This window comes from Cygnus olor, chromosome Z, assembly GCF_009769625.2.
Source record: "Cygnus olor isolate bCygOlo1 chromosome Z, bCygOlo1.pri.v2, whole genome shotgun sequence".
NCBI classification, from domain to species: Eukaryota; Metazoa; Chordata; class Aves; order Anseriformes; family Anatidae; genus Cygnus; species Cygnus olor.
Window position 1 is genome coordinate 12,445,929 of NC_049198.1, and position 13,828 is coordinate 12,459,756.

The 13,828-nt window shown below is 34.2% G+C and overlaps 1 protein-coding gene across 2 annotated transcripts in view; it reads left to right on the forward strand.

The window, feature by feature from the left end:
* The window catches only part of SPEF2 (sperm flagellar 2), a 68,093-nt gene extending 56,151 nt beyond the window's left edge, over nt 1-11,942 (forward strand). Inside the window, exons 29-33 of one of the 2 annotated variants that reach the window (XM_040542194.1) lie at nt 7,821-9,013; nt 9,116-9,333; nt 9,420-9,628; nt 9,724-9,847; nt 9,952-11,941. In XM_040542194.1, coding sequence (XP_040398128.1) covers nt 7,821-9,013; nt 9,116-9,333; nt 9,420-9,628; nt 9,724-9,847; nt 9,952-10,327 — 2,120 coding nt within the window. In that variant the 3' untranslated portion in view covers nt 10,328-11,941. Of the gene's footprint in view, nt 1-7,820; nt 9,334-9,419; nt 9,629-9,723; nt 9,848-9,951 lie in introns of both variants that reach the window. The other variant, XM_040542193.1, reaches the window with a different exon arrangement.
* The last annotated feature ends 1,886 nt before the right edge of the window (nt 11,943-13,828 follow it).

Consider the following 13,828-nt stretch of genomic DNA (forward strand, 5'->3'; position numbering starts at 1 on the left):
TGGGCGATTTGCAGGTATTAACTCTTTTTTTTTTTTTCCTTTGTAAGTATATTTATTGTGTACCTACCCTCTAGTTATGGGAACTTTAAGTTTAGGACATTTAAAAATACTTTCTGTCAAAACATTATTTTTAAACTGAGATGGCAAATAGTTAAATGCATTTGCAGAGGGTTGCCCTACTATCAGTGTTCCAGATTACAATTGTGACTTTAGTACAAGTGCCACTAAGATTGTGAAGCAGAATCCATAAACCTGTACTTACAATTTTGGATCCAACTCTTCCAATATAATAAGGCCACAAAGGCACAATGACGTTGAATGTAATCCTGTATTCAGAAATTATTTTCATGCATAGTTATGGAGAAATTCCATTTACCTTTTGAACATGAACACATTTTAAGAAGAAAGATGTTAAGAATTTTCCTTTAGAGAGATGTTTATTATTCTATCTATAATGCAGAGATTATTTGTGTGTGTGTAAGCATTCCAAACTCCTCTACAGAGACTAAAGAAGCAGATATTATTGCATGTATAATGCCATGTGAAACTAAAAATCTGTACACTTGTAATCATTAGTGCCATAGAGGTAAACATACTATGCAAATACCAGTTTTGACTGGTCATTCCCATTAAAAGTTTTTTTTTTTAATTATTCATTAATTAAAATATTTAAAACTAAAAACATTATCTAATATGAACTTGAATATTCTTGAAATTTTCAAGATAGAGAAAAAGTGTTTTCATTGTGCCTTTGTAATAGATAGCAAAAATACAAATGGAATCTTTAACTTTCTACAATATTGTCTTTTTGATATTATGTTCACTAAAATGACCCAACAAAGCAAACTTTTTCTTTGTGAATTAGCTTGGAAGGTAAGACTCGGTCTTTTTAAGATTAAGTACATAATAGGTTCCAAACTCTGGAAGCTTACATCATGATTTTAGTGTTGGTAGACCATATAAGTCATACCAGGAAGGCTCCTATCCAACATTCTTCATTCACTTAATGACAGAATGATCTAGGACTGATCTCACAATTAGGCAGGACCCAAGTTATATACAATCATTTTTATTTGTGTTGGGGTGATGGTGCCTGCTAGGATCCCATAGGATTGAAACAATTCTTTAGACTCCTTCCAGCAAACCACAGGGCAGTCAGCAGAGGTAACATTGCAAATGACAGAACAATCGCTACAGTAAGTATCTTGCACAGCAGCACATCTCCTTTATCCTGAACCTTCATTGTTTCATTATTTCAAATTCTTTATCAGGTGCAAATAGAAGAAACTCATTTTGATTCATTTCTCCAAGTATACAGGAATTCATCTAAACTTTCAAATTGGAAGCATATTGGTAATGTAGGAGATAAATATCCTCTAGCATAAGATCTTCATTGTTTCTTCCATTGGGACGCCCTAGCTCCAACAGAGATATCCAGCTGTCACAGCATGACAGTATTTCTTTGTAATTTCTTCCTCTCTTGCCCCTTCCTGCACTCTGGAACAATGAAAATAAATTATTTAAAGTGAGGTTCTCAAGAACATGCAACAGCATTCTTCCACTGCCTGGTGACTATTAAGTCAAAATATTTACCTTTTTGGACAGCTGATTTAGGATGTGAATTGTGCAAGTCATCTTTAAAATATTTTTTTTCCATTCTCTTACACACTGTAAAAGCATCCCAGATTTCCTAAGACAACCACTACCCTTCACCACAAGCACTAGACTCTACAGGGAGAGTTAAATCCTTCCCCTCAGAAAATCAGGAAAAATTCTTTACATCCTTCTGTCTTCCCTTGTTTAATAGAATGCCCAACAGAAAATATATGCCTCCTTCATGATTACTCTTGTATCGAACAAAACAAGGAAATACACTAAAGCACCCAGCACATTGGCAGTGAAGTAGTTGGATAGCAGCTAGCTCTAAAGGAGATACAAAAAAGTAGCCAGCTAGTAATCTTTCTATTGCAGAATCTCCAAATATCTAGATTTTTTTACCAAACATCTTAATCTTTCAATTCCTACTTGCCTGGGCAGTCCCCTGAGCATTTGTAATAGAAATAAATAGAGAACGTAAGGCATAGACTGTAGGGCAAGTCTACATATTTTAATAAAATAAATCCACCAATCCTCTATACTATGTAAATAGCAAAATTCCTAAAGTTGTTCTGAAAATGGAATATTGGACTGATTTTGTATAGCATTGTGAAGATTTCATAAAGAAGAATTTTGAATTAATTGAAATCATAGAATCATAGAATCGTTAAGGTTGGAAAAGACCTTCAAGATCATCAGGTCAAGATCATCTTTCAATTTACCTAGAAAACCAAGCAAAGCAAAGAGTAAAAAGGAGAAACTATGAGGTTGGAAGTAAACAGTTTTCTCACAGGATATTTGGCAGATGTCAAAAGGATGTGTTTTCAAATATGTCTAACAAATTGACAGAACGAAAGCAAAAAATGGGACTACCAATATACTTTAAAATTATTAGGTATTTACAAAAGAAATCTTATAAAATTATAAACAGTTTTGTGTTCCCTAGGAATTTAAAGTATTAAAGAACTGCGGATTCATCACAGACAACTTGTTCTATCCTGCACGCTCGGTTCTCCATGGAGGCACATTACTGGCCATTCTAAGCACCGATGGACAAAAACTGTGACCTCTGCTGGACTTTCCTACATACTGATCCAGTCTTTCATTTGATAAGGAAATATTTAAATGTTTTAATTTACTAATTCAAGTGCCATTGCCCCAACTCAGGGTGGCTCTGCAGTATTTGTTAATTTCACTAACTCCTTTGATCCTTCTGTTAACAGTGGTTTAATATATTGCCTCAGGATTGTGCTTCTTTTTTACAGAAAGAACTGTTCCAGGTCTGAAATGGAGCTGATAACACTCTTTTTTCTTTTTTTTTTTCCTCTCCTCTTCTACAGTCTCTTTCGACATGTTCTGTTCCTATGAACAAAATTAAACTAACCATGGATCTCATCTCCTCTGATTCTCTTTAGCACCATATTCAGCCTATGACCACATTTACTGTCAATTCAATTAGCGTGCGTCTGGAATTTCTCAAGTTTAAAGGTGCTTCAGAGAATGCAATTTTGGTAATGTTTTGCATTACCAAACTGATCAAAATAGATTCTATCCTAGATTTTTATTCTCCAGTTTATGACCGGAGTGAATTTTAAATTGTATTCTTTTTTTTTTTCTTTTTCTTTTCCACAGCAATGATCTTCATGAGCAATCCCAATTCGAATTATAGAACTGATTATTCATCTGAAATAATTTTCAGTCAGGCTTTAAGCACTTCTATATCCAATATCCAAAATTTAAAATAACTGTTTTAAAAAACTTTGAAGTAGTCTGCTGAGATGTGAACAGTCTCAGTAATTTTGCTAAATGTGATTCCAGATTTGTCAACTGTAGAAGACAATCAATGACCAAATTGTATTGCTATTTCTTTTCTAATTATAGACTTCTCAGTTGAGTTTTGCTGCGCTGCCAGATTCGGAACAGATAAGCATATCAGTGTACATGTAGTTCTGTTGATTTTTTTTGCCTTTTTCATAAAAGGTTTTGCTTAGTGTCACAGTCCAAATTGCACCCAGACCATGAATAATGTGTACAGGTTATGCTATCTCTTCTGAAGTACTTTTGTAGAAAAAGCTCATGAACTTATGATAGTAGCCCTCATGATCTGACTTTGGTGTGAATATGGGCTGAAACTTATATGCAAATATGGAAATCAGTTCTTCATCTGTAACTTTTATCTTTTCTAAAACTAGATTTCAATGTGTTTTTTTTTTCAAAACTTGAAAATAAGAAAGTCTAAGTTTGTAGGCAGAGGAACTATTTTTACTAGACCAATGATATAGATAGAAAATGCCTAAACTTTTGAAATATAAAGCCCTTCATCAGATATCCAGGATAGGTACAATACCTCTCCTTACAGATATTGGAAAATTTGTTAATTCTAATTACTTTTACTTTCACTTCCCCACACACACCCCCCGTTAGTCTTTTACTGAATAAATATCATGTATATTATTTAATTTCAGTAGCTGTTACTGTTTGCCTATGTTGTTTAAAAGCCTGTGTATCCAATTACTTTTATGAAACATTTAACATCTTTGTATGTGTCTGTGCACTTGAATATATATATATATCCCAGTATCAAGATCCCTATGAGTATAACAGAGGAAGTGTCCTCTCCCCTCATTTCACCTGTGCAGCAGCTAGCATAACTTACTCTGAGATTCTAAATTTAAAATCCTAATTCTTGATAATTAGTAAAGATTAGGCATGTTACACATCAGAATCTATAATAATTAGTGAATAAATCAAGTAAATATTTCAGTGAGAAGCACTTGCAGGGGGTGATGAGTATCTCAATTTCTTTGTTGCGAATGAATCATATTCTTGAGATTCCTGTCTTTTTCACTGAATGACAGTATCCCCTATTACTACCTTTTAGTGGTGTAAATGCTAAATTTGGATGAATATAATTCAGCCTAAAGCTTTAGTTCATTCATTTATCCATTGCAGTATTGCTACAGAGTCTGGTGTGTAACTTGCATAGATCTCTGTCATCCAAACATCTAGCCAAAAAATAGAATATAATAGGATAGAGTAAACTTGAAAAAGAGAATGAAATGTTAAAATAATTCTTGTCTCTAGTGTAGGTTTACAATTTCTTCATGTTTTGTTGCTTGTATAAATTTCTAATCTCTATCTTTCCTACAGTGTTCCTCAGTTTAGAGAGAGGAACCCTATTTTCATACAGTGCCAAACTGGAATTTAAAATCAAAATATTATACTGCTGTATTGTGTGTCATTAGAAAACAGTCTCTTTGTTTCTACCTGTGTAAGGTAGACACAGTCTCTTTGTGTCTACCTAACTGAGGCATGGTGATTGCTCTTTATGCTCTTTATGACACTTCAAAATGCCTCAGACCTGTTTGCAGAGTATATGTCTAGTGTACACTTATGTTATCATTCTTAATGCTCCTTTTTGAAGGATTACTTTTTGGTTTTCAGTTTTAGTTGTGGTCATAATCTTAATTTCTTCTTCTTCTTTTTTTTTTTTTTTTTTTTTGCATTTGTTTATTATATTTCTGCACTGGTTATTAAAGTAGATGTAAATACATGTCAATGTCGGCTGGTATATCACTGAATGATATGAACTTTAAAACCGATTTAACAGATTTTAATGAAGAGCTAACTTATGTAGATTTTTCTACGTATGCTTTCCCTTTCATTTCATTGATGACAAAGTTTTTTTTGTCAAAAAGAAGTAGCTCCATAAGTAGAGAAGGTGAAGTTTTGTTTTTGAAGTTTTTTCAGTACTGAAGATTTCGTTTTGTGTCCTGTGTTCTTTCCACAGTACCACTGCAATAAATCCAGCCCTTTTCCCATATTCCCAGTTTCTTCCCAGTAACCTACCTCCTGCTCCATTCCATGTCTTTTAGCCTTATTTGAAAAAAATATTGTCTTCTTTCCATGTCCTCTTATCTATGTTTTTTGCTTGTACAGCGATGGCCAAATACACTGGATGTTGTGTGTGGTCTGGAATTGAGTGTAGGCTGACATATGAGTCTTGGCCACAGAGCAGCTAAAAGCTTGGCATCTCCCTGCTTTTTCCTCAGTAGGGATGATATGAGGATCATTGTCCTGTTCCTCAGAACAGATCTGAAAGAAAATTTTGGAAACTTCATATCCCTACCCTACTGACAAACTTGGTTCAAACTGGCCATTTAGAAATTATCAGTGAGGAAGAATTGGCAGGCAGATAAATTTATGTAGAGCTGCAGAGACAACAGGGCTGTATAACCTTCATTTCCTTAGATAAGTGTGGTAAGAATATACTAGAGAGAAGACCTGTAATGAATATAATCTGGTTTATAGGGATCATCATAATTTAGATGGGTTAGGGATCTGATCTGATGATTCATGCCTCTTAGCATTTACTGTTCTCACATACTGTAGAATGTACTGTCTTTCTAAAAACACATACAGCTGATCACTTGTAAATACAAGATGTACAAAACAGAATTTTCCAAGAGATTAAAACCATTGTGTTTTGAAAAAAAAAATTAAAAAATCAAAACTTGAAAAATGTTAGTGAAATGTCATTGAAAGTCCATCTTATAGGGAATCCTATCTCAGACAGTGGCTCAGAGAACCTATTCTGATCCTTATTTTTTTCTAATCAGCACCAAATTTCCATAGGTTCCCATACACCTCAAGAAGCAGTAGGCACTGCAGAGGTGTTATCATAACACATTATCATATTAGAACCATTTTTCCCCTTCCACCCTCTGACCTCTGCAGTTGCAGACCCTTTAATACTGCCTCCTATCTCCTTTTTAACCTATTATTGTGTTTTTGTGGCTGCCTACTGCTAGGGAAGGTTTTCAATCTTTACTGTTTATTAAGAATTGTTCTCCTCCTCTCTTTTTGGTCCTGGGTGTCCTTGGGCACACTTCAGAAAAAGAAAACTTCTGCGGAAGTCCATTTATTTTTGCTGTCCACATGGACTACAGCTGCTAGCATGGATTTAAAGTTTTCTGTTAGATATAAACAGCTCTTTCAAAGAATTACTCATAATAGAAATATATTTAAACTGCATGTTCCTAACATTTTTTTTCACTGTTATAGCCTTTCAGGAAGCTTATAATAAAATGGGAACAAACTGTTCTCAGAAATTCTATAATGCATATATAAAAGTTTGCCCCTTCTTGTACAATAGACAAGAATGGAGTACAAGGAGTCTTTCTCATGAGATTTTTGAAAACACCCAAAATACCAGTTCTTTCTATGATTGTCTTAATGTAATTGTTAATTTTGCTTCTTGAGGTACAAATTACAGCAAGGATGGTGGGAGTCAAATTGTTCTTAAGTCAGTTCATCAGTGCTTCACTTCTACTATTTTCCAATGAATAGATTTCAAATTTTATTGCCTAAGTTCTCCTTGGAATTTGTTGTAGTTATTTGGCTGCTTTCTTTTCCAAGCCATGACCTTATGGCAACTGCATACTAAAAGAATCATTAAATCACCTGCCAAAGGTAAGAGATTCATGAGCTCTAGAGAGAAAAATTTCAAAAATGTCAGCTTATTGCACTTCCTAGTACAAAATATAAGAATGACCACCTTGAAAACAATTTGGAAGAACAATGTTGAGAACAATCTCGATGCTTTGAGAATGTCTCAATTTCGAAAACAAAATGTGAAGCTTATGCAGTTCCTCTCTCTCAAAACAGTAATAATTTTTTTTTCTGCAGATAAACATACTTAAAGATGATCAGGTCAGTTAAATGTGCTTTAGAACATCTTATTCATTCTGGGACAGATATGTGATTATGTATTTATGAACTTGTTCCAAGTAAAATTTTCTGTTAATATCAGGTGGAATTGTCATCATAATAGGCTTGTGACATCAGCAGTATCTTCTGGAGACATTTTTCCTCAAAGACAATACTGAATTCCATTCCCTGACTCTGTTTTTTTTCTGTTTCAAAAATGGTATCTATGTTGCTGCATTTTACTGGTTGCAGATTCTGACAAACCTCTGGTTGTCAAAAGGAAACTATAGCCAAAACTGACCATTTTTCACAAGGGTCCTGAGTAATATCAAAGTGGTGTAAGAGGAGATCTCAGTTTTATTTACTCCCTTTTATGGCTGTTTATTTTAAATCACAGTCCAGTCCCAATTTAACAAACTAAATGTGGAAGAAAAAAAGAAAAAAAAGAAAAATGCGATTGATAAAGTATTAAATAAAAACTATTTTATATTTAGTTGTTTCTTTCTAAATTATAGCCATAAGAGCACTGAAGCAATTTAAAGGCAAGAGTAATTCTTCTAGCAAGACAGAAGTTGGTGACAAAGGGAAGGAGAAGAAAGATTTGGAATATCACAGAACAAAGAGGAATCGCCAGTTTCCAAAAATATGGCTAACAAAGTACTCCTGGTTAAAATATGATGATGAAAGGGGAATAATGTTCTGTGCATTGTGTCGCAAGCATAATGTGGATTTGGGGGAAAATGTTCATAATTTTTGTTCTGGCACTGATGACTTCAAACTTGAATTTATAAATACACACCAGAGTAGTGAAGCTCATGCCTGGGCTACCTGCATGGAAGCTGCCAGTACTGCCTCACCAAATAGAGCTTCTGCTGAGCAGATGTTGAAGAGTATGAACTCCATAACATTAGGAAGAGTAGAAAATATTTTTAGAACATGCCATGCTATTGCTAAGTCTGGTCGTCCCTTTACAGACCTTGACTGGATGTGTAAATTAGATGATATGAAAGGAGTGGATATTGGTTCTGTATTTAGAAATGACAAGTCAGCAAGAATATTTATACATTTTATTGCTGAAGTAGAAAGAAGGGCTCTAAAAGAGAAACTGGAGAAATGTAAATTCTTTTCTCTCATTAGTGATGAAGTCACAGATAGCATATTCAAAGCAGCTGCAGTTGTCTACGTGCGCTTTGCAAATGAAGGAAAAGTCCATTGCCAGATTGTTGGAGTTCAACCTGTTCAAAAAAATGATGCTTCAAGTATAAAAAATGCAATTGAGGAAATTTTAGAAATAAATCTTCAGCTCAATTTGGGAAGCCAAGACTGGTCAAGAAAATTAGTTGGGTTTGGAAGTGACGGGACAGATGTCATGATAGGAGAAAACAATGGGGTAGCTGAGCTTCTGAGGGAAATTCAGCCTTGTGTACAGTCTGTGCATTGTTTTGCTCACCGCCTAAAGCTGGCTTACAAAGGGGCACTGAAAAATATTCAGCTATACAATATCTTAACCAATGGCTTGAGAAATATATATTATTTTTATCATAACTCACCTCTAAATAAGAATAATCTCAAAGCCACATATGAAGCCATCAAGATACGCCCAGCAATTCCTTCTCGCATTGGAGGCTCGCAGTGGCTTCCTCGTCTACAAACAGCTCTACAAATTCTACTTAAAGGTTATCCTGCGATTGTTCTACATCTGAGTAAGGTAACTGATTTAAAAATTGGATGTAAATTTTGGAAAAATGATTTGCTATGTTTAATTTTGGTCCACCCACCTGATACGTCTTGTTTCCATATTGATTTCCAGATTGAAAAAGATTCAAGAGCCTCAAATAGGCAGAAAGTCAAAGGACTTTTACACCTCCTTCTGAAAATGGAGATAGTCAAGTTTTCCCATTTCTTGTTGGATGTCATCAATGTCCTCAACATTCTGTCACGTGTTACTTTGGATCACAACTCCTCCATTGCAGATATATTTGCAACCATGCAGTCAACAGTGGAAACACTCCACATGTATCAAACAAGGTCTGACATTTGTAACGACTGAGTCCTTATCTCTTACAATCTAGCAAAAGAGTATTATATACCTTTTTGTACTTTGAATCTTTTAGAGCTGGTCCAAAGGAACGCCTAATGGAGACCATTCAACATTTTCATGGTCACCAGCTTGTTGGAAATGGAAATATTTCAGAAGTACGAACCAAAGTACTAAGTAATTTGGTGAAGAGGCTACGTAATTGTTTCTGTGATGCAAGTAAAGATGTCTTAAGAGCAACTACTATTGGAAGTTTTAAACTATGGCCTGACAAAATGAGAGAAGGTATAGAACTATGGTAGCAGCTAGTTGAAGAAATGCACATTCTAAGGTTTTTTTTTTTGAAGTACAAAAATATTTTTCTGTTGCCTCTGTTATAGAATTTGGTGAAAAGGAAGTGTCTGTCTTGACTAAACATTATGAAGTCGTACTAGAAGCTGCTAGTGTGAAAATCAATGAAGTTGAAACTGAATGGAGCATGTTGAAATTAGAGCTATATAACAGGTAACAAGAATACTGCATTTGCTTGTGTTTATTGATTTATTTAAAAAGATTTTGGAAATATATTTAGGAATAGGTATAATAATACTTTTTACTATGTTTTTTAGATTTCAGAACATCCAGACCTTGACATGGGATTTGGTGAACTCAGATTATTCAAAGAAGTATCCCAACATCCTGACATTGGTAGATTTGATCCTAACTCTGCCAGCAAGTTCAGCTGAGACAGAGCGAGGCTTCAGTCAAATGAAATTCACCATGATGCATCTGCACTCTAAACTAGTGTCTGAAAGTGTGACAGATCTCATGATAATTCAGATGAACTCTCCAGATATCCAGAAGTTTGACCCCAAGAAAGCTATTCGTTTGTGGAATAGTAGTTGGCAGAGAAATAGAAGACTACTGGAAGGTGATATGATGACAAATGAAAGATCAGATTGCTCCTCTGAGTTTGATGTGGAGAGTCACTGTGGAAGTGATTAGATGAAAATTCTTAGTTTTTACTTCACAGTCACTCTTTTAACATACATGGACACTTTAGTAACATATCTTGCAAGATGAATGAATGTGAAATTTATATTTTTTCATAACATTACAATTTGAAAATTTGGCTCTTCTCTCTGTATTCACTGCTGAATCAACATCATATTTGACATTCATTACCTGATTCCTACAAATCTGAAAAGAATGAACAAAAAATGTGGAGTACATTGTGGCTGTTGTGACACCTGGACAGAGGGATGACTGGTAACTACCTGATTGTTGCATTTAATCTGAGCCATTGACACATTTATATCCACTGGAGTTAACTGTCATCTTGTTCTTTAATGGTTCAAGAATTTTTATTGATTCTGAAAATCCTGTTTTTGTTTTGATAAATGTATGGGAAATTGGTGTATTATTGCTGTCTAGTGTTTGCTTGGCCTCTGTGGCCTATGAATTTTGTGTCACGCCTTCTCTCTGTATGTGTTGCTACTTTTTAATCTCTTGTGGATAATGTTTGTCAGACTTGTCCTTCAGAAGATTCGTGCAGAGGCAAAACAGATCCATATTCCATTGCTGTTTATTTATTGCATAAATCAGTCTTCCCATAATAGATAACATTATAGCCAGGATATGACCAATATACTTCACAGTTTAAACTGCTTCTTTTTCCTGTAAAAATGTTTCAGTGAAGGCTGCGATAAGAATGCTATATGTTGATTTTTATCCTACGCCTTGAGAATGAGAATTGTTCAGAGAAGTTTCAAATTTCATAATTTGCCACTACCCACATGTCTTAAATGCAACTTCCTACTTGCTAAGTTCCAATCAAGGAAAAGAATACCAAAAGAATATATTTTGAGAAAGCTAAAGTGAAATCATTGAGGACTTTTCAAACAGTGATGAACTAGAAATAACTCGGGAGAAACAAATTTGAGGTCATTCACCTTTAAAACAACCCTTTTCTTTGAGTTGAGATTCAACATTCTACTTTCAATATAAGACATTTCTAGTAATTGCAGAAGGTATGTTATTTATATAGTCATTCTGAGTATTTTGCATAAATATTCGTGCTACTTAGAGGTCTAAATATTTGCCTACAACAGAAATAGAGTACATTTTGAATGCATAGCTCATTAAGGTATGATAATCCACACAAGCAGAGCTAAGTTGTAGGGATCAGAGCAAGAAATCAGTACTGTGCATTATGTGGTATATTATAAAAGATGCATCATTGAAGTATGTGCATTTGTGATTTCTCAGATAACAAAAATGTGTAGTTATATTTTACCTAATAAGCAAGAAGATAGATATTATAGAGGGTACTTTCTTAGATATGTGGCATAACTAATTCTAAGGATTTTCTCATAAGTCTCATAATACCATGGTTTTCCCCTTGAAGTTTCAAGTGGGGAAGTTCTAGCAATGATGAAGTTAAAAATTTTTTTGAAAAGTGTACCCAGAATGTCCAAGAGCAGAAGACAAAAAAAAAAAAAAAAAAATGGGCAAACTAAAACACCATAACAAATAAAACTATATTTTGAATCTATCTGAATCTATTTATTTGAAGTCACTTCCATGATGCCAGGGCAGCATCTCATTTTTTAGTGTTTAGACTGAAGATAAAGGATTTACTGCTCTTGCCAGTGAAATCTTGGTATCATAAAAAGTACTTGGAAAGGAATATTAAAAATCCTGCAATGAAATAAGACCAAGTCACACAGTCTGTAGTCAGTATTTGCCCATGTTTCTGTTTTGATAAGCTTTTAAAATAGTTCAGTCTATATTTCTACTAATATCTGAAATATTTTTGCAGAAAAGAAATTTGATTTCCTCTCATACTTCTCAATTTTAACTGGAGAGGACTTTATCACTAGCTTCTTTGTAATTCTTGATTTTAACTGGAAAACTACTCCTGTTTACTTATAATGTTCCTTTTGTAGATGAAATTAACAGAAGTGCTTCAATATTTTTTCTCATGTTTTTTAACTTGGTAATTATTCTTGCTGCTTTCTTCTGAGTGCTCTTCAGTTTCCACGCACCCTTCTAGATCTTCAAATTCCAAGACTGTATGCCAGCAGAAAACCTAAAGAACAAAAAGAATACAAAGTTTGTTTCCAGTGTCTTCACATGTACTTTCTGGCAATATTGTAATCAACTATGATCCCTAGAGCCTTTTCTACAGAACTGGTACTTTGGCAGTAAGATTCTGCCTGTGACATTGATGCAGTGCATTATTTCAGCACAGTGTAGCACTTAACATTTATTTGTATTGGATAGTGTTCTTTTTATCCCAGTCTATATGTCCAATTTGTAAAGTTCATTTTGAATTCTAATTCAATTCTTCAAAGTGCTTGAAATCTTTTCCACATTGGTTTTATCTGCAATGTAATAAACACAGTAATTTTTGCAGACTCTTTCCTCAAAGCACTTTGATTTGTTTTCAGTGAAATTTACTTACTGGTCTTGACCATCTCTCCACTTTTTCAAAAACTCTTTGAATTCCGATTCTTTTTCCAAAATGATTGTTATCCCTTCTAGTTAAGACAGTATCTACACATTTAATACATTTATTTTCTATTCAGTCATTTATGTCACTCAAGAAATACATTTTTTCTTTCTTTCTTTTTCTTTTTTTTTTTTTTTTTTTTAATTTGGACTTACTGAATGAAAAGATTTTGTAAAGAGCATATGCGTTTTGAAACCATTCTTGTTAGATGGACAAAGCAGATTCTGGGAATTGTTTTCTCATTCTATCCCAGAGGACACTATTTCCTCCTACCACTTGCAGAGCCCCATTTGGGAGCACCAGTCCTCTTTTCTCAGCACCATCTGTGTGGCTGCCCACTCAGCATCTCACCATGACTGTTGAGCAGTTCTGTGGCATTGGCAACCCCTGAAGAAAACTGACTAATCTGACATTTAAAAATAGTTCCATGCTCTATAATATAAAAACAAATACATTGATTCTAGACTAAGTATCAAAAAATACATTGAAGACAGTTATTTGGTATCTCTTTATATGCATATGAGGGATTTTCTCTCTTCCTCTGAACCTCCCTTGTTCCACCTAGGTATGTGACAAGGGGGAATTAGGTTGTGCTACATTTGAAGTTTTTGAACTATTATACCATTTTAAAAATATTTCAGAATTGTCCCACATCAGAGATTTCATGAGGAGGTAATTTAAGAAATTATCCTACAGCACATCATCAATTATATAATTAGCAGATAGAAAGTAGCTTAACTCTGAATAAAAGAGAGAAGAGCTTCCTTAGCTCTACCACAGAGAAGGAAAAATGGGTAGATGCTGCAGACCACCTGAGAGTGCTTAAACTTAATCCCACTATAATTTATTGGTTTGTCTTAGCTTACATCAGCTAAGGTCAAATTTACCTATAAACTATGTTCTAGCATGTTCTACTATCGAATCAGATTTCTATAAATAGTGATTAATGGTTTAGTCTCCAATCCTTTAATCCCATTTCAGGAATTATCTCT